The following is a 14,068-nucleotide window of genomic DNA, read 5'->3' on the forward strand; positions in this document are numbered from 1 at the left end:
TGCATTCCATCCCTGCTAAAGAAATACATATCACAAGGGAAACCAGAGCTCTTTCAGTTTGTTTTTTTTTAACGTGTTTGAATGTGAATAACGTCATGGCGTCTGTCAGAAGAATGATATGCAGTGTTATTATTAAGGAATACTTACTTCTATCTCAATGTAACATAGGACATGCTCTCCCTTGGTTCTCTCCCTGTCCTGCTCTCCTGGTGAGAGATGAAGGGAGGCATCTTATGGCGTTTTATTTTTATTTTTTAAAAGCTGGAAAACCTTCACAGCCGACGAATGTCCACATCCTCCTCCACCCCCCACCCCCCACCCTGAACGCGGTCCGGGTCAGCCGTCACTCTGGCGCCTGACCCCCGCGGCTGATGGACCCCCGTTTATCTGTTTCCTAAAAAAAAAAAAGAAAAAAAAAAAGAAATTCACAATGCTGAATTGTTCTCTCGTTCGTTTCTGTTTGAATGTTGTACCGACGTAACTGTAATACTCTACTATCTAGCTCACTGCGGAGGTGTTATATAAACGGTGTGTGCTTTGCATTCCAATTGGCAGCTCTGTGGAAAAGACGCTCTGTTATGTGTCCTTGGGAACATCGACTCACATCCAAGTGGAGAAAGAAAAAGAGAAAGAGAGGAGGAGGAAACGCAACTTGGCTTTGCGGATTTGAGCATCCAGGCCGGACTCCACACAACACACACACACACACACACATATATATATATATATCTATATATATATATCTATATATATAGATATATATATGTAATTTGGAACAATGAGTCAGAGGAGCCCACGAACGGGAGAAATGGACGACCAAGTCACCTCAGCAGACGATATCGTCAGTATGTTCTGTTCCTGTTCCACGTCAGACAACAGAGCTGCTTGTCCCCCCCCCCCCTCCCTCCCCACTAACTCCCCCTCCCCCCCACGGAGCCAATCAGCTGTCGTCAATCAATCAAACCCAATCAGTCGACAGCTGTTCTGGTTAACAGGTCAACTAGTGAACTAGGGTTGGACCGATATGGAGGGTTTTTTAAAGAAACTGATAAGACAATTTTTTTTTGGGATTGAATCAGCTGTAGATGTTTGTGTTGTTTTTTTTTTGTGTCAATAATTGGGTCAAAAAGAAAAACATTGATCTTCTGATACTACTTAAAAAAACAGTTTGACGTCAGCCCTGGGTGTTGAGTTCATACGGGACCCACACCAACCTCCCCACGCTGGGAATATCTCAACGCTGCACTTAATCAATATTTTTCTATGAACACGGACGAACTATCGAACACACTCTGCAGTCCTATGGAGTCTTTTTTTTGTTGTTGTTGTGCTTTGGTTTAGTTTTAAAGCAGTTCGGGTTCAAAGGCGTCTCTAAACAAACCTAGTTTCCGCCGGCTGCAAATCTAAAGTACGCCCAAAGTACGCTAGGTCAAGAGCTGCAACGACAAACAGACTAGAGTTAGCGATGAGCTAACGAGCACCAGAGCTGAAAAGAGAGTGACTTTCGCTTTACATTCGAGTCAAAATGGACGAGAAACACGACTCAAAATGAACACTCGTGTTGCTTTGTGTGTCAATGTTGTGTTCACGTGTTTGTTCTGCTGCATCCCAAGTGGCCAAACCCCCAAAAAAAAAAAAAGTTATTAAAGTGTGGTTACATTGTTCACATTTTTTTGGCAATTTTATACAGGAATAAAATGATAAATCTATCCCAAAAAATAGAAAGTTGCTGCAAAATCTGACGCAGAGCGGGGAAAAAAGTGATAAAAACTCCCCCATGTTCTGACGTGCGTTATTAGCAGACGGTTAGCCTCCATCGCTAACCTTGAAGAAGCAACAAATAAACCCAATCAGCAATTTTTTATCGACTGAATTCTAGTCAATATTGGATTTTATTCCAATGTAGCCGTCACAAAATTAGTGAACACTCGTGTCATTATTTTCAACCACGTGTCAGAAATTCCCAATTATTTTGAGTGAGAGGCTGACTTTCGGAATTGCGCTCTGAACGCGGCGCGACTTGAACGCGGCACGACTTGAACGCAGCAGCGTTAGCTTACTTGCTATCTATCAACAACAAGAGCGTAGACGGCTCATATCGGTTTAACCCTAGATAGAACGGCTCGCGACATGAACCTCAAGTGTCAATCATCCACCGTGGGCAGCTCTGTTGTTGTCTCCGTCCTGGAGGTGTTTCCTGCTAGGCATCACAAACTGTCCCCCCCCCCCCCCTCCCCCCCTCCATCGGTGTCAAGAGAACCTCACCACCAATCATAATGCAGTGTTGTATATTCGTGTTGATATGAAACATGATGGGGGGGTCGCGAGAGTGAAAGTCGATCCTTTGGAGCTTACCGTCTGTTTCAGCTCTCCATTTTGAATATTGTCTTTGTTTGTACATTAACATATGCTTTTTATGTTCATATACTGTTAAACTTTACCATGAACTGTCCTGGCAAAGTAATAAAATATATTTATTTTAAAACACTGGTGTTGTGCGTCCATACCCTGATATTATCAGTGCTTCTATACGTGTGCTGCTGCTCAGTCGTGAAAGAACCAGACCCGGGCCGAGAAACCCACGGATATTTTCATTGTTTACTTTCAACTTCATGTTCAAAAAGTTACATCGTATTTTTTGACAGTTAAAATGTGCTAAAGCACAGCGTTCTAAACTTCTAAAAGCCGCTTTCGGACGAATACAGAACATTTTTTTTCAAATGGGCAATAAAAAAAGAAACCTGTATATGTCATAATAAAAAGTGTAAAACACCGACACGATAAAAATCATTGAACGTCACCATTAATGAGAGGAAAACGAAAGAGGAAATGTACAAAAGGTCTGTGGGAACACAGAAAAGGGGGAGGAGACTTCCACATGATGCGAGAGTGTTGTTGTTGTTGTTGTTGTTGTTGTTGTTTTTGAAGTGGGCCGCTTCAGTCGAACATGTCGTCGTCGTCGTCTTCCTCCGCGTTGTCGGACTCCACGAAGTACTTCACCTCCTTCTTGGCCCGGCCCGGCCGGTCGCGGGACGCGGCGCCCATCGCGCCGACGCTGTCGTCGTCCTCGTCGTCCGACGGCGGTTTCTGAGGTTTCTGCAATAATAATAATAATTATAAGAATAATAATATATGGAGCTAAATCCAGGTCAAACGTTTTTTGAACCTGAAAGTTCAAGTTGTGGTCTTGAACATTGAAAAATACAGCAATTTATTCAAAATAAAAATAAGTGAATGAAACGTTTTTTTGGGTTGAATATAATTTTGATTCAGTTCTGGAATTTTTTTTAATACATTTATTTTTTTCATTTTTCACTTTCATATATATTTTGATATTTGAGGTCTTGTACTTTTCAGTTTCAGATTTTATATTTTCAGATAAAAAAAATTTTTCGGTTTCAGATCGGTTTTTTTTTCAGGTCAGACTTTTGACCCTGATCTAGCGTGGGGGGGGGGGGCGTGGCTTCAACTGAGAGGGGCGTGTCATCATGAGTGACAGCGTCACAAAGAAGGCTGAGGACCTTCCTCAACAACGTTGCCTTCAGGTAACCTGGGCAACACGAGAATTATGATTCAACCCTTTTCATTCACTTATTTTTATTTTGAATAAATTGCTGTATTGTGTCAATGTTCAAGACCACAACTTGAACTTTCAGGTTCAAATTATTTTTTCAAACGATCAAAACTTTTGACCTGGATTTAGCTCCATAATAATAATAGTTATTGCTGCACTGAAACTGCAAAACATACGTTGGCGTCTAAGATACATGGGGCTACAAGTACTACCAGTGAAGTACACTATAGGTGTTTCACATCTAATAATAGTGAATACTCACTCTGGCGACCGGTTTCGCAGCTTTCTTCATCGGACTGTACTCATCTTCGGAGGCCGAGCCCTTCCTCTTCCTCCCTCTGCCTTTACCTGCAAGTCCACAGAAAGTGGGGCCGAAGCGTTCAACCGTCAGCTTTGAACACCGCATTTACATTTTATTTCTGTAGGCGAAAAAAACACACACAGGATCCGTGCTGTACCTTTAAGAGCCGACGCCGGCTTCTTGGACCCGGTGTCGGAGTCGGAGTCCCAGATGGATTTATCGGGTTTCTTTGCCTTTGGCGCCGGTGGCTTCTTAGGTTTGGGAGCTGCGTCGGAGGGCTTCTTAGCTGCTACACATCGATTTAAGAAAGAAAACGCTGACGTTACACACTGCTTTACGCGCGGCGAGTTATCTCACCGCTGTGGATCACGTTCTACCACCGGTAATAATCACGCTTTGATGAGGTGAATCCACAGAGTCCGTCTCAATGACGCTCCCGTCTGTGAGACGTTTGCTGCATCAAGAGCGCCCTCTGTTGAACGCAGTGAGTCATTTACCTTTCTTCGCCGGCGACAGCTTGTCGAACGCAGAGCTGCTGGAGTAAGTGGAGAACCTGGGGCCGACGTCGTCGTCGCTGTTGGACTTGGACCCATCTACGAGACAAACACAGGCTGACCCGCTGCTCTCTGTGTACGGATCACTCCAGCATGGAGAGGAGGACACCCTTCAAAACGGAGCTTCAGGACTCGTTGTGTTTCTTACGCTACAGTTCTCTCTCTCTCTCTCTCTTTTTTTAAGTGTCTTCTGTTCAGATGAAGACAGAGAACTTCTCACAGAACAGGATCTAACTGACCCAGAGACAAAACGTCCGCAGTGGTCAGAGCATTTTTACACTTTATTATTATAGTTTATCTATTCGACTACGAGGCGACTATGGCTCGGCGGTGGAGCAGAGTCGTCCTTCAATCGGAGGATCGGCGGTTCGATCCCCCCCCCCGGGGCTCCGCTGCTCCATGACGACGTGGATCCTTTGGGCGAGACGCTTAAAAAAAAAACGCCCCAAATGTTGTGTATGGATGTTAGTTTGACTCCCGGTGAGCAGGTGGCCCCTTGTTATCATGACATGGAAGCCCTAACTAGTACCAAAAAAACAATCACATGACCCTACATTGCATAACATAACCACAAGCTGACGGAGGTTTGACTCCACGCCGACACCGAGCTGATACTCACCGCTGTCATTGCTTTTTTCAGAGAAGGCGGACTTGGACGAGAAGATGCTGGTTGTCTCTTTCTTTTTAGCTGCAGGTGCAGCAGACCTTCAGAGAAGCAGAAACAGTGTACTCAGCATTTTTTCTCTGCTACATATTTTTTTTCGGGCTTTTTTTTCGCCTTTATTAGATGGAAGACAAGACAGGAAATGAGGGGGGGGGGGGGGGGGGGGAGAGAGAAGGGACGGACGTGCGACAACAGGTGTGTTTGAGACATGGCGAGGTGATAATCGCCTCAGACGACAGACGAGCTCCGGGCTGCCGGTTCAAATCTTACGTGGTCGTTTGTTTGGGAGCCAAGTAGGAGTCTTCCGCGTCGTCGTCCTCCTCGTCGTCGCCGTAGCGCTCCTTGGTCTCGGAGGACGGGAAGTCGTCTTTGAATGACCTCACGGGAGAAGAAGAAGCCACGTCGTCGCCGCCGTTCTCCTCTTCGTCCGCCTCCTCCTCTTCCTCCGAGAAGTCAAACGTGTATTTTGGCTTGGAAGCTGAAAGACAAAAAGAGCAGAGAGTCCCGCCGCGCGGTTTTAGTCGTCAATCGAGAGCCTTCAGACGCTCGAGGCCGAATGAAGTGGGTGTAAATGAAAGACATTCGGCTCAAACTTACCCGACGCCCTCTGGGACTTGGTCTCTCTGGGGATGATGACGGGCTGACTGTCCTCCACGTCGCTGTCCGACTTGGAGTCGTCCTCGGACCAGGGGTTCCTCTTCTTCACCTTCTTGACGGGGGTGCCTTTGGGCGCCGGAGTCTTCCTCACTCTGGGAGCTCCTGCAGCACAGTAAACACCGTCATGACACCGTTTTGTTGACGGTCGGTATTATTCCCGCTCGGGGGCGGAACCGCTGAGGTTCAGTACTGACCGGGCTCCTTCTTCTCTCTCTTGACTCGCGGGGCTTTTGGTTTGGTTACGGCGCCTTCTCCCGTCGCTCCCGTTGCTCCTCCCTCGCCGCCCAAACCGTCCTCCTCAAACTCCAACTTCAGCGCGGGATCTATGTCGCTCTGAGGGAGAAAACACACACAACCTGTAACCGACCGCCCTCCGGATCCCCCGGTTGTGTCGCTCGTCTATTTGTGGGCGTCACGTCGGCGGTCGTTTACCTTCTTCTTCCTGGCCGACAGCTTCTTGGCGGCGTCGGACCGGATCGCCTGAGTCGGGGGCTCCACCCTGCGGCCGAACGGCGAGGGCAGGGTCTCCTCCAGGTTCAGCTTCTTCGCTTTAGGTTTGCCCACCTTCCCCTTCACCAGTTTGATGGCCTTGCCCAAACTCAGGTCCTCTCGCTCCTGCTGCTCCACTTTCTGGCAGACGGAACACAGCAGGTCTTTGGTTATATGACGTTCTAAACACCGAACGACGAACGCATTCACGCCGTGCAAAAACCTACATCCAGTTCCTCGATGAACACGGCCAAGTCCTCCTTCCACAGGTCCTCCGGGAGTTTCTTCTGGAGATCGTTCAGCTCTGCCCTCTGCACGTCAGCACACACTCACTCTGTTAATCAACACTTCAACTAACTTTGTAACATCTAAAATACGACAAATGCACGTGTTGACTCAATGATGGACGGTACCTTGTGGTCCCTCTGTTTGAGCAGGTCGTCCACCTTCTCTTTAGACAGGCACCACAGAGGCATGTTGAGGATGTAGTTGAAGTTCGGCCCCGACGAGGAGCCCGAGTCCACCGAGCCGTCGCTCTCGTTCCCGTCGCGGTAATCTTCTTCCTGAGCCTGTTAATAAGAGAAAAGAAATATAATATAAATGCTGCTTTTTTTCTTCTTCTTTCAACCGTAATGTTGTATTTAAAGCCGCTGTAACGGTACCTTTTCCTGAGACTTGGACCAGGCAACCACTGGATCGGACTCGAAGCCTTTCTGGACGAGCATGCGGATCAGTTCGCGTTTGGTTTTGTTCTCTGTTGGGATTAAAAACATGGGGTTAGAACCACCAATGTGGAAGTGGCTTCAATTTGCATTCTCTCAAACGGCCACCGGGGGGGGGGGGCGACTCCTCCGGGTCCAGAAAGAAGCCTTGATTGTATAGAAGTCTACTTCTCTCTACCACTCACTCACACATAAGAGGGTGATTTGAAATCAGCATTCTTACCGATTGAAACTTTCCCTTCGATCTTCTCCAGGACGAAGCGAGCCTGGTTGCTCAGTTTGGCGGCCTCGGCTCCCAGGCTGCCCAGCAACCAGTCCTTCCTCAGTTTGTAGTAGTGCAGGCGGAGCTCGTAGAACTCCCGGAGGATGTCTTGGACCGAATCGTACCTCTTGAGACAGCCCATGTGGTCGAACAGCACCTGAGGATCAAGGGGTTTCAAAACGCTTGATTTTAAAAACACTTTCCGTGATTTAAACCACACTTTATTGTTGAATTTAAAAATGGCGGTTCACCATCGAGTTGCAGGTGAGGCTGGACTGCAGCTTGAAGACTTTGTGGAGGCCGACCGCCTCGGCCTGGGCCAGTTTCTCCTCAGACATGCGGACCACAAACTTGACCGTCGCGTCTGTGTGGTATTCCTTATAATCGTGGATGAGCGCCGGTGTTTTGTCGGAGCCCTGCAGCATGGGCTCCAGCACGGACTCCTTGTACGCCTGCGCACAACAGGGAACAAACGCAGTTATATATATATCGGTGTATATATATATATATATATATATACGTCATTAAATACTCCGGTTCTTCATACATAGATTTGTAACTTTTTTATCTCAAGTGGAAAAAGAAGAGAAAAGAAGCGTAGCCGTTACCTGTGTCCATGTCCGGACGGGAAGCTCGGTGATCTCGATGGTGTTCCTGTCAATGACCAACACCTCTCCACTGACCAGGTACTGGTTCTGACCAAGTTCATGGATCACCCCTTTGAAGTTTTTGTACCGGGGAAGCTGTTAGGGGACAAAAGTTCCACAAGTTACACGGGGGGGAGATTAGGTCTACCGTTTCAGACGAAACAAAGATTTCGTTTTGTCTCTGGGACTTGCGTACCATCGGCAGCGGGTCCTGGTGGTTGAGCATGCGGTAGATGTTGTTGACGATCTCTCGGGGGTCGTAGTTGGGGATCTTACACGCCCAGCCCGTCCCGATGCCCTCCGCCCCGTTGACCAGCACCATCGGAATGATGGGAATGTACCACTCGGGCTCCACCTTCTGGTTGTCGTCGTACAGGAACTTGAGCAGGTTGGAATCCCCGGATGGGAACAGCAGCTTGGCAAGAGGACTGTGTGGAGGGGGGGGGGGGAGAGACCACCGATATATTTCAAATCAATTCATCTCCACTTTAGACGCAAACAAAAAGAACCCAACGTGTGCTTCACCTGAGCATGGTGAAGATGTAACGAGGGCTGGCGGCGTCTTTGCCTCCGTTGATGCGGGTGCCGAACTGACCCAGCGGCTGCAGGATGTTCGCGTTGTTGCTGCCCACAAAGTTCTGCGCCAAGTTTACGATGGTCATCATGAGAGCTTGCTACAAGGGACAGACGGGGAAATGGTTCGGTAAACTTTAAAGACGCCGCGTCACGCGTCTGGAGGACATTTGAGTTTGACCGTACCTCTCCATGATGGTAGGCAGACATCTCTGCAACCGAACCGGCCAGCTGTGCCACCTTCACTTCCCTCTTGTCGTTCCTCTTCAGGCAGGTGAACAGCACCTTCCTCTGGCCTGGCTTCAAGCCTGGAAACACACACACACCATCAATACATCACCGTTCCTGCAAAAGACCAGGAACAGGAAGTCATTTCTGTCGGCGCTGCTGAAGCACAGGTGGGGGTGGATGTACAGACCGTCGACCAAGGACGGGATGGATCTCTCATTGTCGGAGTTGGAGAACAGGATCAGCTCTTTGTTGATGAAGTCGTTGTAGGAGAGGTGCCTGGCCTGAGTTCCATACAGGTATTGCTGAGAAGAAAAACAAACGAATGAAATCCAATTCAACACACACACACACACACACACACACACGCGCAATTTTTTGAGCAAAAGCCACAAACCTCCGGCAGGCCGTGCATCCTCCTCTGGCGTCTGTCCTCCATGAAGTTAGTCAGCCACTCCTTGCGGTCGTCCGTCTTCTTCTTGCTGAAGGCCTGCAGCAAAAGGCAGCCGGTCGGCCTCCGTTTAATACAGACGTCAGGTCATATTTATAACGCGTTTAAAGAGCTACATTCGTACACTATCCGTATGATACGATCAGACAGCTTCTGGTATAGATCATGATTTTAACATCCGAGAACCCTTTATTGTTTTGTTGAAAAGCTGAGGTATCGAGAAAGGTTTCTGGTACTCTATTGGCCCAGGCCTAGACATAATTAGTCCATAATATTTGGGCAAATATCGAGTAGTATCCTTGAACGAGTCATCTACACTCTGATGCCACAGGGGCAAAGCAACACAATAAGTAGTACGAAAGGCTAAAGCTAAAGTCAAGAGCGGAGCTGATTCAGCTCTACTAAATGTCTGAAGTCGTAGTCGGCGGGCGTGTTTGACTGCAGCCTCTTGGGCGGTGCTTAGAGAACTGTGCAGCTTTAGACTGACCAGGGTGATGGCGGCGTCGTCCTCGGCGCCGCTGTATCTGAACGAGATGCGATGCTTCTCCATGTCAGCGAAGTATTCCTTCGCCTCTTTGCTCGTACTTGTACCCAAACCTGGAAGACAAACGGAACGTCTTTTAATAAATCAAACAGAAGGAACTTTTTAGTTTTCGTACATCTGCGAAAGTTTCTATCGATATATTTAATACTTGGGTATCGAACCTTTGTAGTACTTTATATGCCAGGTTTTAAAGTTCTCCGTGTTTTTCTTCCACTCATCGAACTCTGGAATGCTGTAGAAGGACAACTCCTGCTTGCTCTTGGTTACCTGCACACAACAAAAGGATCGGTGAGGTTCAGCGTTACTGTAGGATTGTGTTTTAATAGTTATAATCTGTGTGTGTGTGTTTGTGTGTGTGTGTGTGTGTGTGTGTGTGTGTGTGTCTTACTTTGACAATGGGCGTGATGAACTCCTCCAGGAACGTGTGCCTCAGTAGGGACGGCCAGTTGTGGTGGAAGAAGTTGATGAGCAGACCTTTGATGTGGGAGCCGTCTTGATCCTGGGAACAGACGAGGAAAATGTTCAGAGCTCGCCGGTTTAGCGGCCGCTAACCTACGGCGAGTAGTTGACGAGCTTCTACTGCACCTGATCGGTCATGATCATGATCTTGCCGTAGCGAAGGCTCCTCAGCGACTCCGGGTCCTCGTAGCTCTTCTTGTATTGGAGGCCGACGATTTTGATGATGTTGTTGATCTCGGCATTTTCCATGATCTGTCGAAAGAATGAAGCTTATGTAACACATTTCGAAAAAGGGCCATTTTTTTCTTCTTCTTTGGGTCGTTGGATAAAAACGTTAGCGAGTGCTAACAAATTAGCATCTCTAGCTTAGATCGCAGAGTGTCCCACTGCTAGAATCTCCTTAGGGTGCTAGTGTCCCACTGCTGAAATAACAGCTGTCTGTTCATCAGTTTAGGATGCTGAGGATGTCGTTTTATTTGGTTTTACAAATCGTGTAAATGATGCTTAGTATAGTATCGTACCTGCTTGTGCGTCGCCTCTCGCACGTTCAGGATCTTCCCTCTCAGGGGGAACACTCCGTAGCGATCGCGCCCGATGACTCCGAGTCCAGAGACGGCCAGAGACTTGGCCGAGTCTCCCTCCGTGAGGATGAGGGTGCATTCGGCGGAGTGTTTGCCACCTACAACACGGGGAAAAACGGGTTAACAACCTACTTACCGCGCATCAACTGTTGTGTATATTTCATGCCTCCTGACACCTTGTGACACCGTTGAAGGAGACGCATTGATAATAATAAATCACAGTGTTGTTAACACACCGGCGTCGTTGGCGTCGTCCAGCTTGGGGATGCCTTTGATCTTGCTGTACTTCACAGACGAGCACTTCTTATTGAGCTGCGTCTGAGCTTTGAACTTCACCCAGTTGAGAATGCTCTCAACGATCCCGCAGTTAGTCGCCTGTGAGAGACGAAGACACACAATATGCTTTCACGACTGACACCTGACCAAAAGTGAGGAGGGTCTGAGGAGGTGAGGAGGGTGTGAGGAGGGTGTGAGGAGGTGAGGAGGGTGTGAGGAAGTGAGGAGGGTGTGAGGAGGAGGTGAGGAGGGTGTGAGGAGGGTGTGAGGAGGTGAGGAGGGTGTGAGGAGGTGAGGAGGTGAGGAGGGTGTGAGGAGGTGAGGAGGGTGTGAGGAGGTGAGGAGGGTGAGAGGAGGAGGTGAGGAGGTGAGAAGGGTGTGAGGTGGTGAGGAGGGTGTGAGGAGGGTGTGAGGAGGTGAGCAGCGAACGAGAAGTGTCCTTACCGCTCTGACGAACTTGTCTGACAGAAGGCACTTGGACCCGAAGCTCTTGGTCTGGAGTGTCATGTTCTCCTTGGTCTGGGAGTCAAAGGTGGGGTTCTCGATCAGTGCGTTCACAAACACCCAGATGTGGTTCTTCACCTGGAGCACAAAAAGGAGAGGAGAGGTTTCCAACACAGTCGCCTCGAGTTAAAAAACACCGTATTAAAAAAAAACAAATCCCTCATCTGCTGACCTGGAAGGGTTTGACGGTCACTCCAGCCTTGTTCTTCTTCTTCACCACTTCAATAAGTTTGGCCACTATCTGGTCCACCACATAGTCGACATGTCTGCCCCCCTGAAACACACGCAGCACACCTCCGTGTCAGAAACCCATTCCTGCTCTCTGCCTCCACGTTTACGTTCGACCGGTCCCTCTCCGTTCAGACACCTTGGTGGTGGCGATGCTGTTGACGAAGCCGATCTGCTGGAAGCCCTTCTCGCTCAGCGTGAGGCAAACCTCCCAGCGGTCGTTCACCGTCTCGTTCACCACCTTCAGGGCGACGCCCGTCTCGTCCAGTTTGTCCTTCACGTACAGATCCACGTAGCTGCGGAACCCGGTCACCTTTAGAGACAGAAGAGAAGAACAAAAAAAAAACCCGTATCAGTTGACCCCTAAACACAAAACTTCAGAGCTACTTCAGTGCAACAAAAGGAAAAGATGAGACGGAGAAAGACGCTCACGGGTAGTTTCTTCCCGTTCAGCGTGACTTTGACCCCCCTGCAGGATCCGGCTACATCATATGCTCTGCGGGTGAGAAGTGCTACGATATCCTTGTCCAGTTTCTCCATCTGGAACTTGGCCAGGTCCGGCTGGAACGTCACGCAGGTGAAGTCGTCCCCGTCGAAGAACTTGATCTTGGGCTCAGACGCCTTGCTCATGTTGTTCTGCCACGTCTGAGGACGATAAAAAAAACAAAAGAAAGAAAAAGCATTGAAGCAAAGAAACACAGAGCAGGCTTCTGCCAGATCCACTTCTACATTATTCTACCCGCCTTTACTGTATCGAGTGCAGCGAGTTCTTCTCCGGAAACAACCGTGATGTCGAACACCCGGTGACTTACCAATGGGTTACCAACACTAGGGATGGGTATCGTTTGGGTTTTTTTCCGGTACCGGTGCTAAAACGATACTTTTAAAACGATACCAGTGCTCAACGGTGCCTGAACCGATACTTTAAAAAAAAAAAAAACACACAAAACGACGATTGACGACATTAAAGAAAAGCTTTTTTTTTTATTGCCAAGGCAATTTGTTTTCTTCAAATTGAACAATATATTAACTGTTTGAAGTTTACTATAAATATAAATAAATACAAAACACTTGGCTTCAAACTACAGCTTCAAACTTTTTAACTTCAAACTATGAACAATATATTAACTGTTAACAACAGTTTACAGTATACTTAAATAAATATAAATAAACTTCAGCAATTCCTTTGCAGAAATATGAGCATATTTGCCTCGGCACCGAAAGGAAGCACCGAAATCTGCGTTGCGTTTCGGTCCGGTAGGAACCGGTTGTATAGGAACCGGCCATATTGGCACCGGTTTTTCGGTACCCTAACCCTAATACCCACACAACCCCACGGAGAGTGATAATACACACACACCCTTACCTCAGATATGACCACATGTCAAAACCCTATAAAAACAGCAATTAGGTATTTCAAAGATCGCGAAGATTTTACATTAAAAAAAATCTGCAACAAACGAATCACTGTCGTCTGCAAACACACGAAGGAAGGAGACGATGAAAACAAGAAAAGGAATATTGAAAGCATCCTCGTTGTGAGAAGCAACAGGAGCCGCACGTCGTCTTTGATTCAAACGTTTCCTCACCTGTTTGAAACTGTGTCTGTATTCCTTGCAGGCGGTTTCTACCGTGAACTTGGTGCTGAAGATGTTGCAGAGTTTAGCTCCGTACCCGTTCCGTCCACCTGCGGCCAAACAAAACAAAAACAAAAAAAACGCAGCAATTAGCAAACGCAGACCGGCGGTTAGCGGCGTTCGCCCCCCCCCCCCCCCGACGACGAAGACGCCTCCGCTCACCCGTGACCTTTTTCTCGTCGTCGTCGTAGTTGCTGGAGGTGAGCAGGTGGCCGAAGATGAGAGCCGGGACGTACATCTTCTCGTCCTTGTGCTCCACCACGGGTATTCCTTTGCCGTTGTTCCAGATAGAGACGGTGTTGGACTCGCTGGCGGAGGCAGAATAGAAAAAGGGCGGGATGAGCTACAGAACCTGGGCTCTGAAATGTATTCATGCAGAAATGTCCGTCCAAAAAGGCCGAAAAGACCGTGAAATGTACGTGATGTTGTTCTCTACCGAGGTTATAAGAGTTTAGTTTTAGTTAGACACAAAATATTTTATATTTCAGTTAAGCTTGAGATTAACTGAGATGCCAGTGTGTGTGTGTGTGTGTGTGAGAGAGAGAGAGAGAGAGAGAGAGAGAGAGAGAGAGAGAGAGAGAGAGAGAGAGAGAGAGAGAGAGAAAGAGAGAGAGCAGAGAGAGAGAGAGCAGAGACAGAGAGAGAGACAGAAAGAGAGAGACAGAGAGAGCAGAGACAGAAAGAGAGACAGAAAGAGAGACAGAGAGAGCAGAGACA

At 47.9% G+C, this 14,068-nt stretch overlaps 1 protein-coding gene across 2 annotated transcripts in view; it reads right to left on the bottom strand.

The window, feature by feature from the left end:
- Window positions 1-2,584: 2,584 nt before the first annotated feature.
- The window catches only part of top2b (DNA topoisomerase II beta), a 16,124-nt gene continuing 4,640 nt past the window's right edge, over window positions 2,585-14,068 (bottom strand). Inside the window, exons 5-36 of one of the 2 annotated variants that reach the window (XM_068704577.1) lie at window positions 13,514-13,659; window positions 13,304-13,401; window positions 12,147-12,359; window positions 11,854-12,027; window positions 11,659-11,760; window positions 11,427-11,564; window positions 10,943-11,081; window positions 10,647-10,804; window positions 10,252-10,377; window positions 10,055-10,165; window positions 9,828-9,933; window positions 9,610-9,719; window positions 9,069-9,161; window positions 8,862-8,976; window positions 8,630-8,751; window positions 8,396-8,544; window positions 8,067-8,298; window positions 7,832-7,966; window positions 7,475-7,675; window positions 7,185-7,380; window positions 6,902-6,993; window positions 6,653-6,808; window positions 6,467-6,550; window positions 6,183-6,380; window positions 5,945-6,083; window positions 5,691-5,852; window positions 5,364-5,571; window positions 5,049-5,134; window positions 4,373-4,468; window positions 4,033-4,161; window positions 3,837-3,922; window positions 2,585-3,096 (exon numbers count right to left, since the gene is read on the bottom strand). In XM_068704577.1, coding sequence (XP_068560678.1) covers window positions 2,938-3,096; window positions 3,837-3,922; window positions 4,033-4,161; window positions 4,373-4,468; window positions 5,049-5,134; window positions 5,364-5,571; window positions 5,691-5,852; window positions 5,945-6,083; window positions 6,183-6,380; window positions 6,467-6,550; window positions 6,653-6,808; window positions 6,902-6,993; window positions 7,185-7,380; window positions 7,475-7,675; window positions 7,832-7,966; window positions 8,067-8,298; window positions 8,396-8,544; window positions 8,630-8,751; window positions 8,862-8,976; window positions 9,069-9,161; window positions 9,610-9,719; window positions 9,828-9,933; window positions 10,055-10,165; window positions 10,252-10,377; window positions 10,647-10,804; window positions 10,943-11,081; window positions 11,427-11,564; window positions 11,659-11,760; window positions 11,854-12,027; window positions 12,147-12,359; window positions 13,304-13,401; window positions 13,514-13,659 — 4,459 coding nt within the window. In that variant the 3' untranslated portion in view covers window positions 2,585-2,937. Of the gene's footprint in view, window positions 3,097-3,836; window positions 3,923-4,032; window positions 4,165-4,372; window positions 4,469-5,048; window positions 5,135-5,363; window positions 5,572-5,690; window positions 5,853-5,944; window positions 6,084-6,182; window positions 6,381-6,466; window positions 6,551-6,652; window positions 6,809-6,901; window positions 6,994-7,184; window positions 7,381-7,474; window positions 7,676-7,831; window positions 7,967-8,066; window positions 8,299-8,395; window positions 8,545-8,629; window positions 8,752-8,861; window positions 8,977-9,068; window positions 9,162-9,609; window positions 9,720-9,827; window positions 9,934-10,054; window positions 10,166-10,251; window positions 10,378-10,646; window positions 10,805-10,942; window positions 11,082-11,426; window positions 11,565-11,658; window positions 11,761-11,853; window positions 12,028-12,146; window positions 12,360-13,303; window positions 13,402-13,513; window positions 13,660-14,068 lie in introns of both variants that reach the window. The other variant, XM_068704576.1, reaches the window with a different exon arrangement.

This window comes from Cebidichthys violaceus, unplaced genomic scaffold (assembly GCF_023349555.1).
Source record: "Cebidichthys violaceus isolate CVI_PGR_0920_01 unplaced genomic scaffold, fCebVio1.0.p SCAF_96, whole genome shotgun sequence".
Classification (NCBI taxonomy): domain Eukaryota; kingdom Metazoa; phylum Chordata; class Actinopteri; order Perciformes; family Stichaeidae; genus Cebidichthys; species Cebidichthys violaceus.